The sequence below is a fragment of the Carassius carassius genome, chromosome 44 (genome assembly GCF_963082965.1).
Source record: "Carassius carassius chromosome 44, fCarCar2.1, whole genome shotgun sequence".
Taxonomy (NCBI): domain Eukaryota; kingdom Metazoa; phylum Chordata; class Actinopteri; order Cypriniformes; family Cyprinidae; genus Carassius; species Carassius carassius.
The window spans coordinates 23272347-23297026 of record NC_081798.1 but is presented as its reverse complement, the minus strand read 5'-3'; the positions used below and the strand labels follow the sequence as shown (position 1 = coordinate 23297026).

Genomic DNA, 24680 nt, shown 5'->3' with positions numbered 1-24680 from the left:
TTAATATATATATATTTTTTATTTAATTATATATATGAAATATATTATTTCTTTTAATATTAATTGGCGGCCCACCTGCAATACCATCGCGACCCACTAGGGGGCAGCGGCCCACAGGTTGAAAACGACTGCTCTATAGGATTACTTGAGGGTGTGGGAGGAACCTAATATGCACAAAACTGTGATGTCATACATTGGGGTTTGGTTTTGGGTGCTGATATTGAAGAATGTGCAAGACACTTGAGTCTCTAGAGTAAACTGGATCAGTGACAGTTGTTGTAGCCATCAATGCATACCATGATGATGTGGGGGACTCTCATCATTCTAATTCTTACATTTATACCAGGAGCACTTTCACGTGAGTATTTCTGTTATTATATTATATTATATTATATTATATTATATTATATTATATTATATTATATTATATTATATTATATTATATTATATTATATTATATTATATTATATTATATTATAATTTCTGTTATTATATAATTTACATATTGGAAAAACATTGATAAGAATCGCAGATTGTACAGAACTTGAAAGTATAAAGCAGATACATTGAATATCAAATAGTAAATAAAAGTAGTCAAGATTTTAAACTTTTTTTCATATGTATTTCTTTTAGAATATTTTGGTTAAATCCACTGCTGATAAATAGTTTAGCATTATTTTAAATACCAGCACTTTAAACAATTGAGTTTCTTACAATTTTATCTAAATTAATTGCATGATAAATGCTTTAAAGAGGCTTATTGCAAGGCTAACTTTTAAAGTGATAATTGGCCATTCTATGATTTTAATAAGTATAGTGTTGCTGCACGATGCCAGATGTTAAAGAATTATGCTGGCAACACCAGGTTATGGCTTTAATATTCTGGAAATGTATTGCTCTGCATAAAAACATATGTCAAATAAATAAAACTTAAATTTAAGTAACAAGTCTTACAACATATGTGGACCTGGTCTCAAAATTATAAAAAAAAAAAAATCATTAGGATATTATTCATATGTTCTATGAAGATATTTTGTAAATGTCCTACTGTAAATATATCAAAACTTATTTTTTGATTAGTAATATGCATTGCTAAGAATTCATTTGGACAACTTTAAGGCGATTTTCTCAGTATTTAGATTTTTGGGCACCCTCAAATTCCAAATTTCCAAATAGTTCTATCTCGGCCAAATATTGTCCGATCCTAATAAACCATACATCAATGGAAACCCTATTTATTCAGATTTCAGATGGTGTATAAATCTCAATTTCTCTTAAGACTGGTTTTGTGGTCCATGGTCACATATTATAAATAAAGTATTGCTTACATAATCAGATACACAAACATTCAGATGCACGCATACATACAATGTGAAAAATGTAAGGTTGACTGGTGTCAGAGCTCTGTGGGATCTTACCTCATTACAGCAGTGGGGATTAGAGTGGTAACCTCAGCTGAAAGTCACATGAAAAGGATTGAATGGGATTGTAGAGGTCATGTGACTCTATTTGCCAATCCTCACATTCTCTAGATTTTTTTTCTTTGATTTTTTTTAGACCTTGTCTCTTGACTCGCTTATGAATTTAAGCCAACCTTTAAAAACTGAACTTTTTATTTACTTTAACTACTAATTTTAATACTATGTGTTATGTTGTACTTTATTTAACTTATCTAAAGAAAAATACAAAATAAAATATATATATTATACCATATCTAATCTGCTATCTCATGTAGGCTAGTCATGTGCTTATCTAATATGCATCATTTTATTGTTTGTAGGGTTGCTTATAAAGTTAAAGTAAGGGAATTAAATTGATAAATGTCCACTTTGCACATCTAATGATTTCTAATAACTGGGTCTGGTGGGAGATTGAAAAATCATATATATATATATATATATATATATATGATTCTGTTGTCCTCATTGTAAGTCGCTTTGGATAAAAGCATCTGATAATTGACAATAGATATTAGGGGTGGAACGGTTCAACTTTTTCCCCATAGACGAGTTTTAAAGACAACCTGTGTGATTTGAATAAAGAAATTACATTTATCAATGACTCACTTGAAAATTCATTTTAATGCTCTTTCACAAATGAACACTTTATTATTTCTTTTCATCATTCTAGATTCAAGAACACGTTTTGCCCATTATCGTTCATGGAATTCACAGATGTATCCAGTTTGGAGGGATGGAGATCCCAGATACAGAGACTGTTGGAAAGGTATTTGAGCACATCAAGCATACACAATTAATTGACACATTCCAAAAATGTTCAAAAGTACAAACTCAATTTCAGAGAGGTTTGGACATTTTGTAAAAATGCAATAAAATCAAGAATCTTTGATTTGTTCATTCTCTTTAACTTTTAATTTCATTGACAAAAGTACAAAGAAAAAATGTACAAAGTTTTCACTGACCAACGTAAATGTATATAAATATGAACAAATTTTGATTTTGATGACTGCAACACATTCCAAAAAAGATGGGACAGAGGCAAAAAAAAAGTTAAAAGATTATATAATATCCACAGAAATATACTGCTGTCAAGATGATATCTTTCATGGTTTATGGATCAAGACAATGCCAGCTCTCACTCTGCTACAACAGTGTGGTTTCTTAAACTCAGAGTGAATGTGTTAGACTAGTCCAGATCTGACTCCAATTGAAAATGTATGACCAGTCATGAATAGGAGAATCAGACAACAACAATCACAGACTGCTGAGCATCTGAAGCCTTGTTTCAAGAGAGACTGGACAAAAATGTTGCTTACAAAACTTAAAAAAAAATGAGTATCCTTAATTCCCAAACAATAATACATTGTAATTAAAAGGAAAGTTTATGTGACAGTGTTAAACATGCCCCTGTCCCGTCTTTTTTGGAGATGTTGCAGCCATCAAAATCAAAATTTGTTCATATTTACAAAATTCATTTAAGTTGGTTAGTGAAAACTTTGGAATTTTTTTTATTTATACTTTTCTCAATTAAATACAAGTCAAAGAGAATGAACATCACAGATTTTATTGCATTTTTACAAAACGTACCAACTTCTCTTCTAATTGGGGTTGTATTTTCAATCTTCTATGGAAAATAATGAACAAGAATTCCTTCTTACAAATAGAAACTTTTTGATTTGCATATGAATTTTTTAGGATATGCTACAAGTCAAAATGTATTATTGAGCTTAATTATTGAAATTTTTTGGAAGAAGACATGCTACACCTGCTACCTTTCTTTCAAACTACAGTATGTCTGGAAATGCTTTTTTTTTTTTTTTTGCCATAGGTGGAGAGGTGACATTTGAAGTCAGAAGTGATTCTCCTACACTGACAGGAGCCAAAGCTACTTTCAACATTGATGTTCGCTTCCCTCAGAACCAAACAGTACTTCCTGATGGACAGGTGGTGTGGGCAAGAAACTGTACAATTAATGGTTAGTTATACAAGCTTCCATAATATAATACAATACATTTGCATTATAAATATAAAAATGATAATGCATATATAATATATATGTACACACACACACACACACACACACACACACACACACACACACACGATTTGTCTTTCAGGAACATCCTATACAATGGGCCAGACTGTATACCCTGAGTCTAACATCCCTCAAGTATGGACAGGTGTCTTTCCTGACAGCACACCCTTCACTAAGGTCTCTAACAAAAAGCCCCGCTTCATCTATGTATGGAAAACATGGGGTAAGAGCAAGTTTAAACCTGTATTTTTAATCTATGAAGACGTTAATGTTAGACTTGTGGAGGCTTGTACAACATTCTTATGAACCATTTATTTTAAAATAATTTCTCTCTGATTTTATATGTAGCTTGGTGTTAGGGACAGTGCTCGGGCTATTAGTTATGGATTTTTAGTTATTTCAATTTCAATTCCAATTTTATTTGTATAGCGCATTTACAACAGCCCCCAGGCTGACCAAAGTGCTTTACAGAAGAGCAAAAGTATTACACAACACATACATGGAAAATATACCAGACACAAATTTAAAACCATCTATTTAAAATTGTAACATATCACAGTAGTTAATACGCTAAAGGAAATAAAAAGATTTTTAGCAAGGACTTAAAAATAGACAAGGAAGGGGCCAGTCTAATCTCTAAAGGCAGGGTATTCAAGAGTCGTGGCCCTGCCACCGCAAACGCACGCTCCCCTCTACGCTTTAGTCTAACACGAGGGACCACCAACAAAGCCTGGTCACAGGATTGTAAGGCTTCTAGATGAAGTATACGGATGAAGAAGTTCAGATAAATAGACAGGAGCTTTGTTATGAAGGGATTTATAAACGAAGAGGAGAATTTTAAAGTCTATTCTCTGACAAATCGGCAACCAGTGAAGGGATCTAAGAATTGGAGTGATGTGTTCATGTTTACGACACTTTAAAAGAAGTCTGGCTGCAGCATTTTGGACAAGCTGAAGTCCCGCAATTTGAGATTTAGATATACTGCAATATGAAGATTTGCAGTAATCTAGACGCGATTGTAACAAACGCATGAACAGCCATTTCTATAGATTTTGGAGAGAGAATAATTTAACCTAATCTAAACATTGGAGAAGGGAAGTGATAGCAGTGGAGTTGTTTTTCTTAACTGGAAGATAAATTTGAGTGTCATCTGCGTAGAAATGAAAAGACACACTATGTTTCCGCAGAATAGAGCCCAGAGGCAGCATGTAAAGAGAAAATAGAGATGGAGCTAAAATAGAGCCTTGTGGAAGGCCACAGGTCAGAGGAGCATGGGAAGAGGAACAATTTCCCAGCTTCACTAAAAACTTTCTGTCAAAATAGTTACTCTTTTCATTGTTTCTCTCTTTCAGGAAAATATTGGCAGGTGGCTGATGGTCCCTCCTCTCTAATGACCATTGAAACAGACAGTATGCCTCTTGGTTCTTACACAATGGATATAGTAATTTATCACTGCCGTGGCAAAGACAAGTTTGTTCCCCTTGGTTATGCATCTACCCAGTTCTCCATCATTGGTGAGTAGTTTGATAATTGCACATTTATGTAGATATTCTCTATCATTTCTATCCTTTAGAAAAATATATATAACAATAATAATAAGCCTAGTTTATTTACCTTACACTGGAGTAAGAATTCATGCCATTTAACCACTGCCTTGAACTGAACTGTAGAGGATTCAGTGTAACCTGAGAGTAAACCAATGCTATCCTTTACTGAACATATTCCCACAAGACCCTAACGAAATTTATTCTTCTTCTCTAGACCTTATTCCTTTTACAGTGACATTATCTCAGGTTGGTGACATCAATCAGGGTGACCAAAGATTTATCCAGAACAGAGCTGTGTCCTTTGGCATTAATCTGCATGACCCTAGCCATTATCTCAGTGGGTCAGACATCACCTTCAATTGGGATTTTGGTGACAATAGTGGAACTCTCATTTCCCGTGATACTACTGTTACCCACACATATCTTACAACTGGTTCCTTCAGGCCACAGGTGGTTTTGATGGCAGCAATCTCAACTGGTTGTCAGCTCAGTCCCACTCCACCAGCCACTGTTGTACCTCCGGTTCCTGTCTCAGGTAGAATCTCTAACTATATTCAAAAGTCATATTTCATGGCTTTTGAAAGACAATTCTCAGTCCAGAAAGTGTTTTGAGGAGATTTCCAAAAGGTTTATAAGTTTTCCTTTTTGCCAGATGAAGCTATGGCAGTGGAAAACATTGTGCTGACTGTTTCTCCTCAGTCGGCTGATGTCGTTCCCACGGCAGAGGAAGGAGTTGCAGCTGATGTCACTGTCGTTGCCAATGACTTGGCAGTGTCAGCAATTGACACAGAAGCAGAATTAGATTATACTGTCCAGGAGGTGCCGACTGTTGCTGGAGACACAGCTGTGGCTGAAGCTGACAATACTGCTGCAGTTATGTTAGCCACACCTGCGGCTGTTGAGGCTGGACCTGTGACAGAAGTTCCTGCAACTGACATAGCCCCAGAAGGAGAAGAGATTATAATCAATCTGGCAGCCACAGTACTCCCAGCAACCCCTGCTGCTGTAGTTGACACAGCCTCTGTTCAGACAGTTATAGAAACAGTGGCACCAACTGGAGATGCCATAATCATCATCACTCCTGAGGCAGTGGTCACAGATATTCTAGCATCTGTTTTACCTACAGTAGAAGACATAGAAGCAGTTAATGAGACTGTTGCTGGGGTCAACGAGGCAACCAAAGCCATCACTGGTAAAAAAAAAAAAAAAAAAGATATAAAGTTTATATATATATATAAACTTTATAAAATCCATATAAATAGATTTTGTGATATTTAATGTATAAATGCATTTTTAATATATTTGTATATTGGTGCTTTAATTGCAGGCTTAACTAGCATACCTGAGGCAACAGTGAGTGAATTAGACGTTGAACTGGTGGCAGGAACTGAAACAACCCAGGCCGCTCTTGTCATTGCAAAGCGGCAAGCACCAGAAATGCCAGCAGAAACAAACTGTATTATTTATCGTTATGGCTCCTTATCTACAACTCTTACAGTAGTCCGTGAGTATTTTTATTCATGTATTTACAATTATTAATTTAATTTAATTTAATTTAATTTAATTTAATTTAATTTAATTTAATTTAATTTAATTTAATTTAATTTAATTTAATTTAATTTAATTTAATTTAATTTAATTTAATTTTAGTTTGTGGATTTAAACAATAATACTAAACCTGAATTTTAATCATCAGTGCAAAAAAGAAAGAAGAAATTTATACAAAAGTACACATTAAAAATGTTTTACATTGACTCTGGGAAAAAATAAATAAATAAATCATCAGTCCATGGCAGTGCATCAAACCATATGGTAAAAGTTGTGAAAACACAGATAGAAAACAGTCTGGACTGAGTTAAAAAAATATGTCAATGACTTGCTGAAGTGCACAAAAAACAGCTATGTAATGGACCCGGAAATATTCTCTCTCTCTCTCTCTCTCTCTCTCTCTATACTGTATATAAAGTATATTATATATTATTATGTTATTATATTATTAAGTATAATATTATACACTATAATATAATATTGTAGTGTATTATAGTTATTATATCCAAGTTGTCTGTCTGGAATTCAGCATTAGGTTAACGTCAATAAACGATTGTGTACTACAATTAAGAGCCATTCTATAAGGTGACATTTCAGCACTTGAAAAACGGATAGCGACTTCTAAGTAGCACTTAAAGCACAGCTACGTGCGATTGCTTTAAGTGCATTTTTGGAAAACGCACGTGAAACAATAATGAACGATCGTAAAATTACTCGTAGAAAATGTTCTTAAGTGCTAAGATCAATCGTTATCGGGAAACCCGGCCCTGAACATTAACCATATCAAATCTGAAGTCTCTAACTTTAAAAATGTATCTAGACTTTATCTACTCATTGTTTTGGGAAAAAAAAAAACAGTGGGGGGCATTTTACCCTCACACTACCATGTGTGTGTGCGCGCGCGTGTGTACTTGTTTATGCTCCTGTACATTGTGGGGACCCACATATCTAAAAGTGTAACAATGCAAACAGATTTTCTGTAAGGGGTAGGTTTAGTGGATAGAAAATATAATTTGGTCAGTATAAAAGTAATAGAAGTCTATGGAAAGTCCCCACAATTCATAGAAACGAACGTGTGTGTAAAAAAATAGCCTGCAAATAGTTAATTTGTGGGTAAGTAAGTTCTCCACGTGTAGTTTGTTAATTATTAATTGTTCTGGGAATCAACATGACTTTTGTTTTCCACAATTCATAACATTCTAATTCAGTATTCAAACACATAAAGTACTCCATTAAAGTGTGTATTCTTATATAATATTTTATGTATGTATACATAAAATATTATAGGTTTATGTAAGTAGCCCATCAAGGTTTAGAGTGCCACCGTCAGGCTGAATTACACAAAGATTAGACCTCTGGCAAAAGTATTCTGCATTTTTATTAATTAATTGTAAAACTTAGGTTACTAGTTAATCATACAGTTTGTTTAGTAAAATAGTGTTAGATTCATCATAGAATCTGCCCCACCTAAACTTACGGTCAGAATTTACTTTCACATTTATTATGTTGTCTTAATGATACCTGTAAACAAATCACTTCTACCTCTATATTTTTTATATAAACACTTAGTAGTGTATTGATGAGCACAAAAACAGCCTGTGTACATACATGTTTAATATTCTCTACATAAATGTTTTTCCAATTCAGAGGGAATAGAGAGTGTTGAGATTGTGGAGGTGAATAATGTGGTCATTTTGGCCACAGAGCTGGAACAGAATGCTGTAGATCTTACAGTTACATGCCAGGGAAGGTAAATATTCCTTCAATATGGATTTATTTCTTAATCTGTATATAGCCTTTACTGTTTTCAGCTGTTTTTTAGCTGTCTTAAATTGGTAATAATGATGGCTCTTGTAGAACATACTGTAAAATGTGTTATGCAAAGTTATTAATCTTTTTTATTTGCTTGCCAGCCTGCCAAATCAAGTCTGCACTGTGGTCTCTGATGCAGACTGCACAAGCCCTGTCCAGGCCCTACGGTGTAATGCTGTGACTCCAACCTCTGAGTGCCAGATGGTGCTGCGACAATTTTTCAACAACTCTGGCACCTTCTGTATCAACGTCTCTTTAACCAATGATGTCAGCTTGGCAGTAACCAGTGCAAAGCTCAGTGTGGCTATCGGCAAGTGTCATATAAAGCATCAAAGCATATATAAATAATCAAATGTATTTTCCTGAGCATACCTTATAACCTCACTGCTCCACAACTTATCTTGTTAAAACTGCAGACACAAATTCTTCAAGGAACATGGCTGGAACAACACTGGGAGTCCTGGTTTTTATTTGTGCTGTGGGGGCCATTGCATTTTCATACAAGTAAGACACCAATACACATATGGGTTTTTATCAAAATTAATATTAATTATTAATTAAAATTAATAATATGTTATTGTGTGCTGCCTAGTTAAATGTAAAGGAAGTTTATGTACATTAAAGTAACCCTCAATGTATATTTTGCTATCCAGGCGATTTAAGGAGTACCACCCACTCAGCGATTATAATGAAAGTAGCAGTTTCAGCTCTGGAAGAAGCTCAGTGCCTTTAATGCTGTGGAACCTTCTGAGCCGGAGATCCACTGCAGAAAGCCGCCCCCTCCTGCTTGGGCGAGTGGTGTGAAAAGCTGTCCACTTCTGCTTTAAGACATATTGCATAGTCTGTACAATCTCTCAATAAGAGAATTTAATATGAACAATGAAAGCCTCATTGTACTGTAATAACAAAATATCATACGTAATATACCTTATATTATGTAAATTATGTTTTATTGTACGTGGCAGTTGCTGAATATTTACAGAGTATATTGTAGGTGTCATCATAAAAAGTTGCAGATATTCTTGTCAGTGGTTAGCTTTTATTGGGTTGCAATAATCTGACTTTTCCCCCTTTGGTTATTTGTTATGTCCCCAGGCATCAATCAGAAATAAAAAAATAAATAAATAAATAAAAATAAATAAATGTATATATATATATATATATATATATATATATATATATATATATAGTGCAGTGCACAGGACAATGCAAAAGTGGTAAAAAAACAAACAAACAAGTAGTTTACTTACATTATTTGAAGAAAGTGGGAATAAAAAGTACAAACAGTGGTACAAAATGTAAAAGAAAATATTTTCAATTGTTTTTTTTTTTTTTTTTTTTACAAATGTTAGGATTTCACATGGCACAGTTATTCACATAAATAATATACATTATATAAATAATATAATAATCAAAGTACAGTGGGTGGCACTCCCTTTACCTAACAATTATGTAGATCTGTTATGTGGACCATCTTCAGTTATGTAAATGTAATAATTCTACATGCAACCCAGTTAAACTGCTTGATAGACATATTGTCTTATTTAAAATCATCAGTTTATAGTCAGGTTATTACAGACCACAAAGACATTGTCAGCAGTTCTTCAAATCATCTATTCAACTAAAAGCAAATGTTTCAAGAAAAGCCTTGCACCTGTTCAAGAAGCTTTATGAAGTAAATTTATATTTACATTAAACTGCGATGCAAATTTATATGAGTGTTTAATCAATAATTAAAATATGTATGTGTTTTGCCCAGTTACCTTTGTAGAACTATCCTTTATTATAATCTAATTTTATTATTTAGAGCAGTGTTTCTCAAACCTGTCTGAACACCGCACCATTGCACATTTTGGATGTCTTCCTAATCTAACACACATCATTCAACTCATCATCTCAGTAGAGATGGCAAAACCTCAAATGGGTTTGTCTGATATGAGAGACATGCATAAATAAAAACTATTTATTTGTTTGTGCAGTGGCGGGTGATCTCCAGGACAAACTTGAGAAGCACTGATTTAAAGTCTCAACACCATTTACGTTAACAAACTATGTGTTAATTTGATATCGATCCAAAAGGTCTGATGTTTTATTTATAAATAATAATAGCCATACTAATGACTTATTTCCCCTGAATAAAAACATCTCCTCACTATTTTCGACTTTTTTGTCTGGTTCTATTAAAAAAAAATCCAGCTTGAAGTAATCACAGTGACAAAAACATATAGGAAGAAGCTAAAAACTTAAGGTATATCTTTAGGTTTTCACATTGACTAGTGAACAAGACTCAGGTCTTCTCTGCTCTGTTTATTTAAGTTTTTCCTCTTTTTGTTTTTCCCCATGAAAATTTGTATATGGAACACTATAGTGTTTATTATAAACAATTTATTCATGCAGAAAATATGAAAAGCTGAGTATCAGTTCACGAAATAGGGTAAGTTGTGGCCTAATGATTTAGAGAGTTTGACTTCTAACCTTAAGGTTGAGGGCTCGAGTCTTGGGCCGGCAATATCACGACTGAGGTGCCCTTGAGCAAGGCAATGAACCCCCAACTGCTCCCCGGATGCCACAGCATAAAATGGCTGCCCACTGCTCCGGGTGTGTGTGTTCAATGCTGTGTGTGTGCACTTTGGATGGGTTAAATGCAGGGCACGAATTCTGAGTATGGGTCACCATACTTGGCTGTATGTCATGTCACTTCACTTTTTAATATATTATACATTAAACTAGAAAAATTGTTACTGTGAGCTTATACTTACTATTTTGGAATAAATGTAAAAAAAAAAATGTTTAATGAGATATATACTTTTTGGGGAAAATTAATTTCAAATACCTGTAAAATCAGTACTGCTGCACCACAAGGTTACATTCTTTCCCCACCTCTCTTCTCCTACACCAATCTACAGACCCCTCTGTCGAGCTCTAAACTGTCCTAAACTTTGCAGATGACACTAAACTCATTGGCCTAATCCAGGACGGTGATGAGTCTGCATATAAATGACTGTCTGGTGCAGTCATGACAACCTGGAGCTAAACACACAGGAAACAGTGGAGATGATAGTAAGCAACAAGCAGATGGGAGTTTTACTTACTCAAACATGTTCTGAGGGCAGAAAGGAAAGTGATTGGTTTACAGATTCAACCAATGAATTTGAAGCAGAGGCGGAGTCAGGAAATTTGAACATGTGGAAGGAATACTTCAGACAGATACGTTACTGAGGTTTCGTGGGAGGCATTTATTGCAAGGTAAGTTAATTTACCATGTATTCTCATGAAAAAATGAAAATCTCTAACATTTTAAAAGATAATTAGCGAACAAAGATACACAGAACAAATAATCATGCATTTTCACTTGACTGCTTCATCAGTTGATTGCAGCAAAGCTGATAATGAGGTAAATGGAGGAAAATATGCTTTTCCAATGCTTCCACACTGTCTGTGAAACTGAAATGAGCGAAAAAGTACTCATTCATATCTCCTTGACATTACATCAGTCAGTTAGCATTAGCATTAGTGTTAGCACTGCTCTCAGGGTGCTGCTTTCAGGGCAGGAGTACTTAATATTCATATTACTATTATTTTACTAAACTATGTGCTGCTTTCAGGGCAGGAGTAATCAATATTCATTTTACTGTTATTTTTAGTGTATTATGTGCTGCTCCCAGGGCAGAAGTACTCAATATTCATATTACTATTATTTTACTAAACTGTGCTGCTCTCAGGGCAGAAGTACTCACTATTCATATTACTATTATTTTACTAAAATATGTGCTGCTCTCAGGGCACGAGTACTCAATATTCATATTACTATTATTTTACTAAACTATGTGCTGCTCTCAGGGCAGAAGTACTCAATATTCATATTACTATTATTTTACTAAAATATGTGCTGCTCTCAGGGCACGAGTAATCAATATTCATATTACTGTTATGTTTAGTGTATTATGTGCTGCTCTCAGGGCAGAAGTACTCAAATTCATATTACTGTTATTTTACTAATCTATCCGCTGCTCTCAGGACAGAAGTACTCAATATTCATATTACTGTTATTTTACTGAACTATGAGCTGCTCTCAGGGCAGGAGTACTCAATATTCATATTACTATTATTTTACTAAACTATGTGCTGCTCTCAGGGCAGAAGTACTCAATATTCATATTACTATTATTTTACTAAACTATGTGCTGCTCTCAGGGCAGAAGTACTCAATATTCATATTACTATTATTTTACTAAAATATGTGTTGCTCTCAGGGCACGAGTAATCAATATTCATATTACTGTTATTTTTAGTGTATTATGTGCTGCTCTCAGGGCAGAAGTACTCAATATTCATATTACTATTATTTTACTAAAATATGTGCTGCTCTCAGGGCACGAGTACTCAATATTCATATTACTGTTATGTTTAGTGTAACGTGCTGCTCTCAGGGTTGGAGTACTCAATATTCATAATACTGTTATTTTTACTGATCTATGTGCTGCTCTCAGGGCAGGTTTACTCATTATTCATATTACTGTTATTTTTACTGATCTATCTGCTGCTCTCAGGGCACGAGTACTCAATATTCATATTACTGTTATGTTTAGTGTAACGTGCTGCTCTCAGGGTAGGAGTACTCAATATTCATATAACTATTATTTTACTAAACTATGTGCTGCTCTTAGTGCAGAAGTACTCAATAATTATATTACTTTTATTTTACTAAAATATGTGCTGCTCTCAGGGCACGAGTAATCAATATTCATATTACTGTTATTTTTAGTGTATTATGTGCTGCTCTCAGGGCACGAGTACTCAATATTCATATTACTTTTATGTTTAGTGTAATGTACTGCTCTCAGGGTAGGAGTACTCAATATTCATATTACTGTTATTTTTACTGATCTATGTGCTGCTCTCAGGACAGGAATACTTAGTATTCATATTACTGTTATTTTAATAAACGATGCGCTGCTCTCAGGGTAGGAGTACTCAATATTCATATTACAGTTATTTTTACTAATCTCAGGGCAGGAGTACTCAATATTCATATTACAGTTATTTTTACTGTTCTATGAGCTGCTCGTCGTGTAGGAATACTCTATATTCATACTACTGTTATTTTTAGTGTATTATATGCTGCTCTGGGGCAGAAGTCCTCAATATTCATATTACTGTTATTTTTACTGAACTATGAGCTGCTCTCAGGGCAGGAGTGATCAATATTCAATTACTGTTATTTTTAGTGTATTATGCACTGCTCTCACGGCAGGAGTACTCAATATTCATATTAGTATTATTTTACTAAACTATGTGCTGCTCTTAGGGCAGAAGTACTCAATATTCATATTACTATTATTTTACTAAACTATGTGCTGCTCTCAGGGCAGAAGTACTCAATATTCATATTACTATTATTTTACTAAAATATGTGCTGCTCTCAGGGCACGCGTAATCAATATTCATATTACTGTTATTTTTAGTGTATTATGTGCTGCTGTCAGGGCAGAAGTACTCAATATTCATATTACTGTTATTTTACTAAACTATGTGCTGCTCTTAGGGCAGAAGTACTCAATATTCATATTACTATTATTTTACTAAAATATGTGCTGCTCTCAGGGCACGAGTAATCAATATTCATATTACTGTTATGTTAAGTGTAACGTGCTGCTCTCAGGGTAGGAGTACTCAATATTCATATTAATGTTATTTTTACTGATCTATGTGCTGCTCTCAGGGCAGGTTTACTCAATATTCATATTACTCTTATTTTTACTGATCTATGTGCTGCTCTCAGGGCAGGAGTACTCATTATTCATATTACTATTATTTTACTAAAATATGTGCTGCTCTCAGGGAACGAGTACTCAATATTCATATTACTGTTATTTTTAGTGTAACATGCTGCTCTCGGGGTAGGAGTAATCAATATTCATATTACTATTATTTTTATTGATCTATGTGCTGCTCTCAGGGCAGGAGTAATCAATATTCATATTACTGTTATTTTTTACTGATCTATGTGCTGCTCTCAGGGCAGGAATACTCAGTATTCATATTACTTGTATTTTTTTCTGATCTATGTGCTGCTTTCAGGCCAGGAATACTCTATTCATATTACTGTTATTTTTACTGATCTATGTGCTGCTCTCAGGGCAGGATTACTCAATATTCATATTACAGTTATTTTTACTGATCTATGTGCTGCTCTCAGGGCAGAAGTAATCAAATTTCATATTACTGTTATTTTTACTGATCTATGTGCTGCTCTCAGGGCAGGAATACTCAGTATTCATATTACTGTTATTTTTACTGATCTATGTGCTGCTCTCAGGGCAGGAATACTCAGTATTCATATTACTGTTATTTTAATAAACGATGCACTGCTCTCAGGGCAGGAGTACTCTATATTCATACTACTGTTATTTTTAGTGTATTATATGCTGCTCTGGGGCAGAAGTACTCAATATTCATATTACTGTTATTTTTACTGAACTATGAGCTGCTCTCAGGGCAGAAGTACGTGATATTCATATTTTTAAGAGTAATCAGTTTTTTTTTAATCATTACATTTATAAATCAATAGGCAATTTCTGCATTATTGAATAATCTTTTATTTTCACCACTGTTTAACACCATATACTAACTGTTGTACTTTGCATGCATATTACAAAAAATATATATATATATATATGTATATATATATATATATATATATATATATATATGTATATTTCTGAAATAGTATTCTTGTAAACATTTTATTATCTCAACACACACACGCACACACACACACACACACACACACACACACACACACACACACACACACACACATATATATATATATATATATATATATATATATATATATATATATATATATATATATATATATTTATATATATATGTTGAAATAATAAAATGTTTACAAGAATACTATTTCAGAAATGCTCCATCACAGTGATTGGATGTTTATTAAGAACAAAAAGACCAGAAAGGCACGTAAACATTTGAAATGGGTCATTATTATGGCAGTAACAGGTATGCAACACATTTTTTAAAATATTTATAGGCCTACAATTACATACTTAAAAATGCAAACCAAGTAGCTTTGTTTGCCTTGTGTAAATAAGAGGTTGCATTTACTTATTAATGCTAATCTCCACATTTTTAATAACACCCAACATTTTGAGAGATAAAATGTAAGAAAACCATTTCAGCTATATTGGGTCTATTTTCCTTTTAAACCAGAGATTTAAATAAATAATACATATTATATTATTACATTTAAATCTATTATTCCAAGAGTATGACATTTTAACCATGCAACTGGCCATGTCTGCAGTGCGTTCCTAGGTTCACACATCTATCTTCTCCACTGTGAATAAATCATCAAATCCATGAGTTATCACTGATTTGTCATGTAAATAATTCTTTACATATGTTCATATGAATAACAATTGCCATCTGAATTGTGAGAGAAGTCCTGAGTTGACTTGGTGAAACATAAATGTGATTTCAAAAGTTCCGGGTGTCAATCTATGTGCAACCACTTAATGTTCTCATAGGCTGTTGCAGAGAAATTAAGCCCTGTAATTCTAAAAATAACCAAAATGTTATTGTTATGACTTCTTTCCTTTTTTAAACAATTACAATTACAAACAAATCCAGTGAATTAAATGCATGTACAATACAAAGGTAGATTTCGCTGCAAAAGGTAGGTGCATCATTAAACTGCTGTAGTTTGAACATGCTCCCTTTAAACCAGGCCCTAGGTCACCTTGCAAGATATCTTCTCAAAGCCAGTTTCTCAAAGTCTCCAGAAGTGTTTGCAATGTCTGCCTGCATTTGAAATGCATAAAGAGTCTGGTTTCAATTTACACTGATGATTGTGAAAAAATAAGTAAAAATATAAAAATAAAAACAAAAACATTATTTTACCTGAAGTCTTTAGTTTTGGACATTGAATCATGAACATCCTCATTTTCATATATTTCCTGGACCAATTTCTTTTGTGGAGCAAACTTGCAAACCAGGAACATTACATATATGAACAGCTCACTGCCCAGCATTTGAAATTTAGCAATGTAAGCAAACATAATTACTAATAAAATCATAAAAATCACATTTCAACTCCCTCAAAATTGACAATTTCTTAATGACACATAATACATCCTTAAACCCTGCCATTTCTACAGCCTACTGTACTCTGTTTGGCCTCAGCTACAACTACAGTGATTGAGGGCAGATTAGAGTAGTAGTCATTTGAAGGACAGCCGATGACGTCCATAGGCTGGCATTATGCAAAAAAACCTAACAGGTAACTGGTAACATGAAGTGAGATTGGAGTTTCTGACACTCATTTCAGCACAGTAGTTCAGAATCAGTTTTCTTACTTTACCGAGACAAAACTTTGTCGTGCAATTTGATCTGTAAACCTTTGCAGACTTTTTACATTTACAAACAGCTATATTGCAATTAATGAAAAATAATATTTGAGGGGAAAATAATATGGGCACTTATATCAGCAATAATATGGGCACAAATATCAGCAAAATTCTCAAATAAAACTAGAGGAGCTTACAAAGAAAGTCCAGAAATTCCCTTTCTCCAAGAAGGGACCACTGATGGCTTCTGCCTTTTCCAAAAATGTTATTCTGCAAAGAGAGCAGCCCTGGGCCCTGAGAGCAGCACATAGTTTAGTAAAATAACAGTAATATGAATATTAAACAATCCTGCCCTGAGAGCAGCATATAATACACTAAAAATAACAGTAATATGAATATTGAGTACTCCTGCCCTGAGAGCAGCGCATAGATTATTAAAATAATAGTAATATAAATATTGAGTATTCCTGCCCTGATGGCAGGGCATAGATTATTCAAATAATAGTAATATGAATATTGGGTATTCCTGCCCTGAGAGCAGCACATAGTTTAGTAAAATAATAGTAATATGAATATGGAGTACTCCTGCCCTGAGAGTAGCACATAGTTTAGTAAAATAACAGTAATATGAATATGGAGTACTCCTGCCCTGAGAGCAGCACATAATACAATAATAATAACAGTAATGTGAATATTGAATACTCATGCCCTGAGAGCAGCTCATAGTTTAGTAAAATAATAGTAATATGAATATTGAGTACTTCTGCCCTGAGAGCAGCACATAGTTTAGTAAAATAACAGTAATGTGAATATTGAGTATTCCTACCCTGAGAGCAGCGCATGGATTATTAAAGTAATAGTAATATGAATATTGAGTACTGATGCCCATAGGCGGAAATCCCGGGGGGGTCGGGGGGGTCCGGACCCCCCCTATCTGAGGGTTGTCCCCCCCTAAAATATAATTGAAATATGTGTATTGTAAATAATATAATGATATATAGTTAAACTAATTGTGTAAGTAGTAAAACAATACAAATGCAAACGCAGCAACAACAAAAAAAGTTTTAAACATCTCGAGTTCCCCCTGCTTTGCCTCACATTGCTTTGGTCCACTGCCTGCTCCCCTTTTACCTCACCACACACACACACACACACACACACACACACACACACACACACAGTCCGGTGCGAGAAAACAACGTGTCGTGTTTCAGTAGTTGTGGAGCTTACTTTATACACATTAAACATCGGATGACGTGATTATTTTCTCTTTAATATAGATAATGCGTTCACTATGATTTAGTCGGTTTCAGTGGCGGCTCGTCGGGTGAGGCAGGGGGAAGCACAGTTTCCCCCAAATTTTGAGGTGAAAATGAGGAAGATTTAATGTTAATAAAATTCACTATTCATTTCAGTTCATGTCTCAGACTGTATATTTTTGTTTGTAATCTCTCCCGGAGTGGCTGGGCTGATAATTTACCAACTATTTATAATGAGTAGCGATATTTAATATATTTTCTTTACGGTTTCTGTCTAAAAGCCCCCAAAAAAGCCATTTTAAAGTGGTTAAGCAAATAATAATAATAACAATCGGCAGGGATCCCCAGACCAATACAATTAGTTTGCCTCCTGTATTTTAAAATCCACGAGCCGCCACTGGTCAGTTTATTTAATTTTATATAGTTAATCTAAAATAACATCATACTAAGAGTGCAGTTGTTCTCCAGATATTAGAATAACAAATGTGATTTTGATTTTTATAAAAATTGAATAAACGAGAAGTTAATATTAAGTGCATTTTAGGCACCATATTGCCTGTTTTAGCTCTATTTCACCGACGAAAAAAAAGTTGAAAACTAAGCTACAGCAGTAACAGCACTAATTGCGTCTTTGAGAAACACACTGAGGAGGTGTTTCCTAATTGAATGAATCCACTTTTTGAACAAATCAGTCATTGACGTAATAAATAATTATTTTTTGTTTTTTTTCCCCACTTTCACGTCTATACCGATATCACTATACAGTTGTGTGAGGGTGTATGTCTAAGAGTGTGTATGCCTTCATTTTGCTAGGCATGGCAAATGTTTTTATATATGCATGTTTTAATTATAACTGTGAAGCAACAACATTGCTATTAAATGTGCTATATAAATAAATAAAAGTTGAAGTTAAGTTCAAATTCCATTGTATTTTGGTGGCTTGTGTAAAAAACTTCAAAAACATTGCAACGAAAAAAAAAATGTTTTGAAGAATGTTTTGGTCAATTTAGTCAGCTTTTTCATTGAACCAGAAAGAAACTTTGAGAAGAATGATAATGGAACGGTCTCCATGCAATAGTAAGGCTTTCCTCTCTGTACACATATCCTTAAGTACAATTTTGCCTGTTTTATTGGTGTCCCCTTCAAAACTTGCTCGTGAGAAATGTTATGTTTATTGTCCCCCCCAACATTTACATGAGATTTTCGCCCCTGCTGATGCCCTGTAAGCAGCACACAGTTCATTAAAAATAATACTAATATCAATATTGAGTACTCCTGCCCTGAGAGCAGTGCTAATGCTAACACTAACACTAACTGACTGATGTAATGACAAGGAGAGTTCTTTTTTCACTCATATCCGTTTCACAGACAGCGTGGAAGAATTGGAAAAGTTTGTTTTACTCCAGTTACCTCATAACCAGCTTTGGTGTAATCAACTGATGAAGCAGTCAAGTGAAAATGCATGCTATATATATCAGTCCATGATTACTTGTTCTGTGCATCTTTGTTTGTGAATTATCTTATTAAATGTTAGAGATTTTTTTTTCATGAAAATACATGGTAAATTAACTTACCTTGCAATAAATGCCTCCCACAAAGCATCAGTAACGTATCTGTCTGAAGTATTCCTTCCACACGTTCAAATTTCCTGCCTCTGCTTCAATTTCATTGGTTGAATCTGTAAACCAATCATTTTCCTTTCTGCCCTCAGAACATGTTTGAGTAAGTAAAACTCCCATCTGCGAGAAACACCACTCCACTCACCATGACGGACAACACTGTGGCTGCAGTAGAGTCATTCAGACCAGCAGAGGTTGTATTTCCTTTGCCAGTTTAGGAAGTTCAACCTGCTATGGCGTTATTTTTGTGCCTCAATCCTGAGGGAGTAATTGTACATTTTGAGCACAGAGAACTATATTTTGCAAGCACATTACATTATATTTTTAACAGAAATGAACAACCGCAAAGAAAAAACGATTCCGTGCTCAATAAATGTATTTGCTTGTTTGCTATTATCCATATTAACATGCAGTAATAACCCCTCTCACGCAGTTTACTCAGGTGCTCTCTCGCAAACTTATTCTCTGCGCTACTGTCAAGTCCCTCTTTCTCTCTCTCTCTCTCTCTCTCTCTCTCTCTCTCTCTCTCTCTCTCTCTCTCTCTCTCTCTCTCTCTCTCAACATCTTAATTCTGTGCGTGCTTAACTCTTGACACACGCTTGCTCAATTTCCAACAGCGTTACAAGTGTGCCACAAAATCAACCAATCGCAAAATTAAAGGTCAATTGTGATTGGCTGTTGGTCACCAATCAAATCGCTAGTAGAACTGAAGCCCATCATTTCCTATTTAAAATTCAATAACGAGAAATTGAAAAATGGCTCGTTTATTCATTTTTCCGTTTAGTTTAACAAATGGAAAATGAGATTTTGGCTCCATATCTCATTTTTTTCTTTTGGGGTTTACAAATCGGTTTATGGCTTCAATATTTCATGCGCACTTGTGGGCGGTGCTGAAATGCTGCTTTCATCTGATTGGTCGAATCGATCCGCCTTCAGCACGTCTTTTCATTCTTTTGGCAGAATAAGAGTCAGTACGAGTGCGGCACTGTAATTGTCTGAAACCACCACTCACTGTTAATTAGAATAATATTTGAAACAGATGTGGCTGGGCACATAATTCGTGCTGCTGTGACTTGCAAGTGACCCCTTTAAATTATTTATAGGTTGTAGTATTGTATGAATATTGTCCCACTGTAAATACAGTGCAAATAGTTCTGTCTCCTTGGATAAAAGTGAATTGGAAATCAAAATCAATAATAGACTGAACAGTTCCATGATAATATGTCTGTAACATTTATGACTTTCGTCTTTTAAGTCTAAAGGGCAGGCACTAGGTATGTGTGTGTGACATTAATAAATAATTGTGAAAATTAATATAGTTAAATTTATGAAATAAATTAGTAATATTAGTTTTATTACATACTAAATTGAATGATGTTTCTCTTTTATAGTTTTCTTTGTTGGGCTTGAGAAAGCCAACATATATTTAAACATTATTATTATTATTTATTATAAGAGTAATTGACACCAACTAGAACTTTAATGTTTCACCAAATTCACCTCAGATCTTCAGACTCGTCTGACTCGCGTTGCTGTATAACTGATCAGACAGATAAATCGAGGGAATGCAATAGTAATCATGTACACGTTTTAGTACATTGAGGGAACGGATTAGTAAATCGTGCGCACATTTTATTTATTTTTTCTTGCATATCATGTGCGGGGCTCCGTACTTTTGTATGTCATCTTTAATGTAAAATTTTTACATCAAAAACATTAGAATAATATGACAATATGCTGATACCAATTAAATCAGTATTCAGAGATATAGAACCTGCGTCTGAAGATGCTTTTATAGATGTATTTATAGTTTAATGCTGATCAGAGGGCTGTATGTGCATTTCCATAGCAATTACAAATGTATAATGAAATAAGATGAATGTTTTATACAACATTTTTAATATAGAAATATGAACAACATGAAATTATTTGAAATGAAATGAAAATGAAACTTGAATTATGAAAGTAATATCACCACTAGGCGGCGGTATTTTATTGTGTTAATAAAGGAGACTTTTATTTAATCTTTTCGTTCAAAAGGAAATTAAGTTATTCATCGTTATTTATATAATTAATCGTTAATTCAGGAATAAAATCAAGTGGCTGTCTATAATAACTGGCCATTGAATTGTTGTCTATAATAATGGGTCTTTCACAGACTGTGATTCTTTTTAAGGAACGATACACCACTCGCACCTACTGTGAGTCAGTCACACAGCGGTTATATGACGTGGGTTTAGTTGGCAGAGAAAATAAAAATTTTCTATGCTATCAGTTAGCTGGCCAACACCCAATATTAAATTAAATAAACTCAGCTTATTGTGTAAAACTACCTTTGTTCACATAAATTAATAGTGGTCTGTGCTTGTCTAATACATTCTCCTCGCACTGCAGTGCACAAAGATGTGCCAAGGACCGGGTTTCCCGATAACGATTGATCTTAGCGCTTAAGAGCGTTTTCTACTAGTCATTTTGCAATCGTTCGTTCACGTGCGTTTCCCAACTAGAGGTCTGCAGGGGTCCAAACATTCGTGCCCGAACCCGAAAGAGACCCGTAATGTACTACACCAAACCGAGCCGGACCCGTCTATTATTAGGTCAACGGTCTTTGCTCTGCCCCCCTGTTTTTTTGTCTAATATTGTCATAGTCGACCAGAAAAATCCTTAGAAGAGGGCAACTCTACAAAAGAACTGCTCTTTGTCATCTCCTGGAGAGAACTAATATCAGTGCTGCTGGGTATAATAAACTGATTGGCACAACCATCAGCAGCCTTACACATCTGGCGTTCTTAATCTAAGTCGGTCCACAGCACCCTCTCCTAAGGACATATCCTGGCTATATCCTGGTACAGATGGATTTTTTTAACAGCAAGTGCCAAAGGACTAAAGTTGGCTAAAATTGGCCAAGGGCCATGCATTTTGTTTTGTATATACAGACATATTTTGTGGCCATCAAGCACAGAAAGAGAGTATTTACACACAATGGGTATCAGAATTTCAAAACATTTTTCAAAACATATTGCTAGTGGTGACCATGATTTTAGTACAACATGTTCCTGGATCAACATCCTTGTTGATCCTGGAACAACATTCCAATTAACCAATCAGAATTGAGGGATAAGTTGTCAGGAAATATCTGTTTGAGGCTTATGATTAGGGTTGGGTGGTTCTGCACTGACTTTAGGAATAAATTATGGGTAGGGTTAGGTTTAGGGGTAGGGTTTGTGTTTAGTCTATATTTTTGGACTGTAATTTTGATCCAGGATCAACAAAAGATGTTGATCCAGGAACATGTCTGGCTTGGCAAAATCACAGCGGCCTATTGCTAGTGCAGTGCAAAAATGCTTAGTGGAATACGTGGAATGAATTTACTATTAGAAAAGAGAAATGTTAAAGAATAAAAATTTTGAGTAAAGTGCATGTAAAAGTAATACATGAAAACAGATGCGAGCAGTTGCTGAATCATGTACCAGACAATTGCACTAAGAATCCACAAAAATGCAAAACACACACTACAATATACTAAACAAACTTATTGAATTAAATAGGCAAATATGGTGAGAGATAAAATAAGTAGTGAGATTGAGATTGGACTGTTTGCCTTAATAGTGGATGAGAGCAAGCATGTCAGCAAAAAAGGGCAGGTTTCTGTGGTGATATGTTAATTGCACAAATAATTTGAATTTGATTAATTTTTTTGAAGCTGTGCAGATTTTTTCTAAAAAAAATAAAAAAAAAATAAAAAAAAACCTACCTGAACCAACTATTATTGCTAATCAGTCAACACAGTCAATGAATTAAGAAAGGGGCATTCCTTTTGTATTCTAAATAAAGTATTTATTGTACAAAACATGATCAAACAAAAATAAGGACAGATATAATGATGAAGTATTCTTATTTGCATGAAAACCAAACTACATCATTTCTCTACAAATCATAAAGAATGGTTGAACATGACTAAAATAAGTAGGTAAATCTTCAAAACAGAGTCTGTCAACTGTATATAATGTAGAATGTTTTCATTTGGATTTTTTTCTTTTTTAACATTTACAAATCACAATTCTTTTTTTCTCCACATATTGTATGACAAAAACATTTAGAACATCACATTATACAGACGTTTGAAATTGTACAGCTTAACAGGGTAATGGCTTACGATCTCCATATCACATTTTCCATTATTTGTATCCTTAAAGGACATTAATATAGAGACCCTGTGGCATTTTATAAGACTTGTACATAATTCAAGTAATAATGTTCTAAAAAACATTGATAGAACTGAAATGGCAAGAATAAAAAGTCTGAAGTAATTACATGCATTTGTATTTTTCAGATGTTATGCAATTTGTCGATTTTAATTTCATAGCAAGGTTTCAAACTTCAAAAGAACTGAAATGGCAAGAATAAAAAGTCTGAAGTAATTACATGCATTTGCATTTTTCAGATGTTATACAATTTGTCGATTTTAATATCATAGCAAGGTTTCAAACTGTTTTGATGAGGTAGATTTGACTTATTTTGGGATTTAATTTTCAGTAGGAATAATTACTTGTGGCCCATATAACCTTGCTTCTGCTGGGTACCAAGTTAAAATGTTTATTGGTAGTTAATACTTAATTCAAGTCCTGCATTCTCATGATGCATAGCCACAGTTTGTTTAAGCCTCAAGCAATAGTTGCCAAAACTTGCCTTTCAAATCAGATGTTATCTAGAATGTTAAGGCTTTATAGACTTCCGTTTTGTGGATTTGATAGTATTACCAAACAGCAATTTACAACTTCAGGCATAGATCAGCTTTGAAATTTAAGACATGATTTTTTTTAGATGGGGCCAACAACTGGTCTCTGCCTCAGCAGAAAGATTTCAAAGGCATAAACTCCATAGACATTACTAAGTTATTAAAATCCATCTACAAGATTCTTGTGCTTGAAAAGGTCAAATAGAAATCGAAATAAAAATTCCTCGTGCCATTTTTACTTCCCATAGTGCAAAATTTATTGTTGGTACGTAGAGTGCCCAAAATAA

The 24680-nt window shown here is 34.2% G+C and overlaps 1 protein-coding gene across 1 annotated transcript; it reads left to right on the top strand.

The window, feature by feature from the left end:
• The first annotated feature begins 212 nt into the window (after positions 1–212).
• On the top strand, positions 213–9412 carry pmela (premelanosome protein a). Its single transcript, XM_059537984.1, has 12 exons — positions 213–358; positions 2131–2226; positions 3289–3435; positions 3578–3718; positions 4848–5009; positions 5257–5577; positions 5695–6234; positions 6370–6546; positions 8238–8340; positions 8504–8712; positions 8819–8906; positions 9056–9412. The coding sequence occupies exons 1-12, from the start codon at positions 289–291 to the stop codon at positions 9204–9206; spliced, it is 2205 nt and encodes a 734-aa protein (XP_059393967.1). The 5' UTR covers positions 213–288; the 3' UTR covers positions 9207–9412.
• The last annotated feature ends 15268 nt before the right edge of the window (positions 9413–24680 follow it).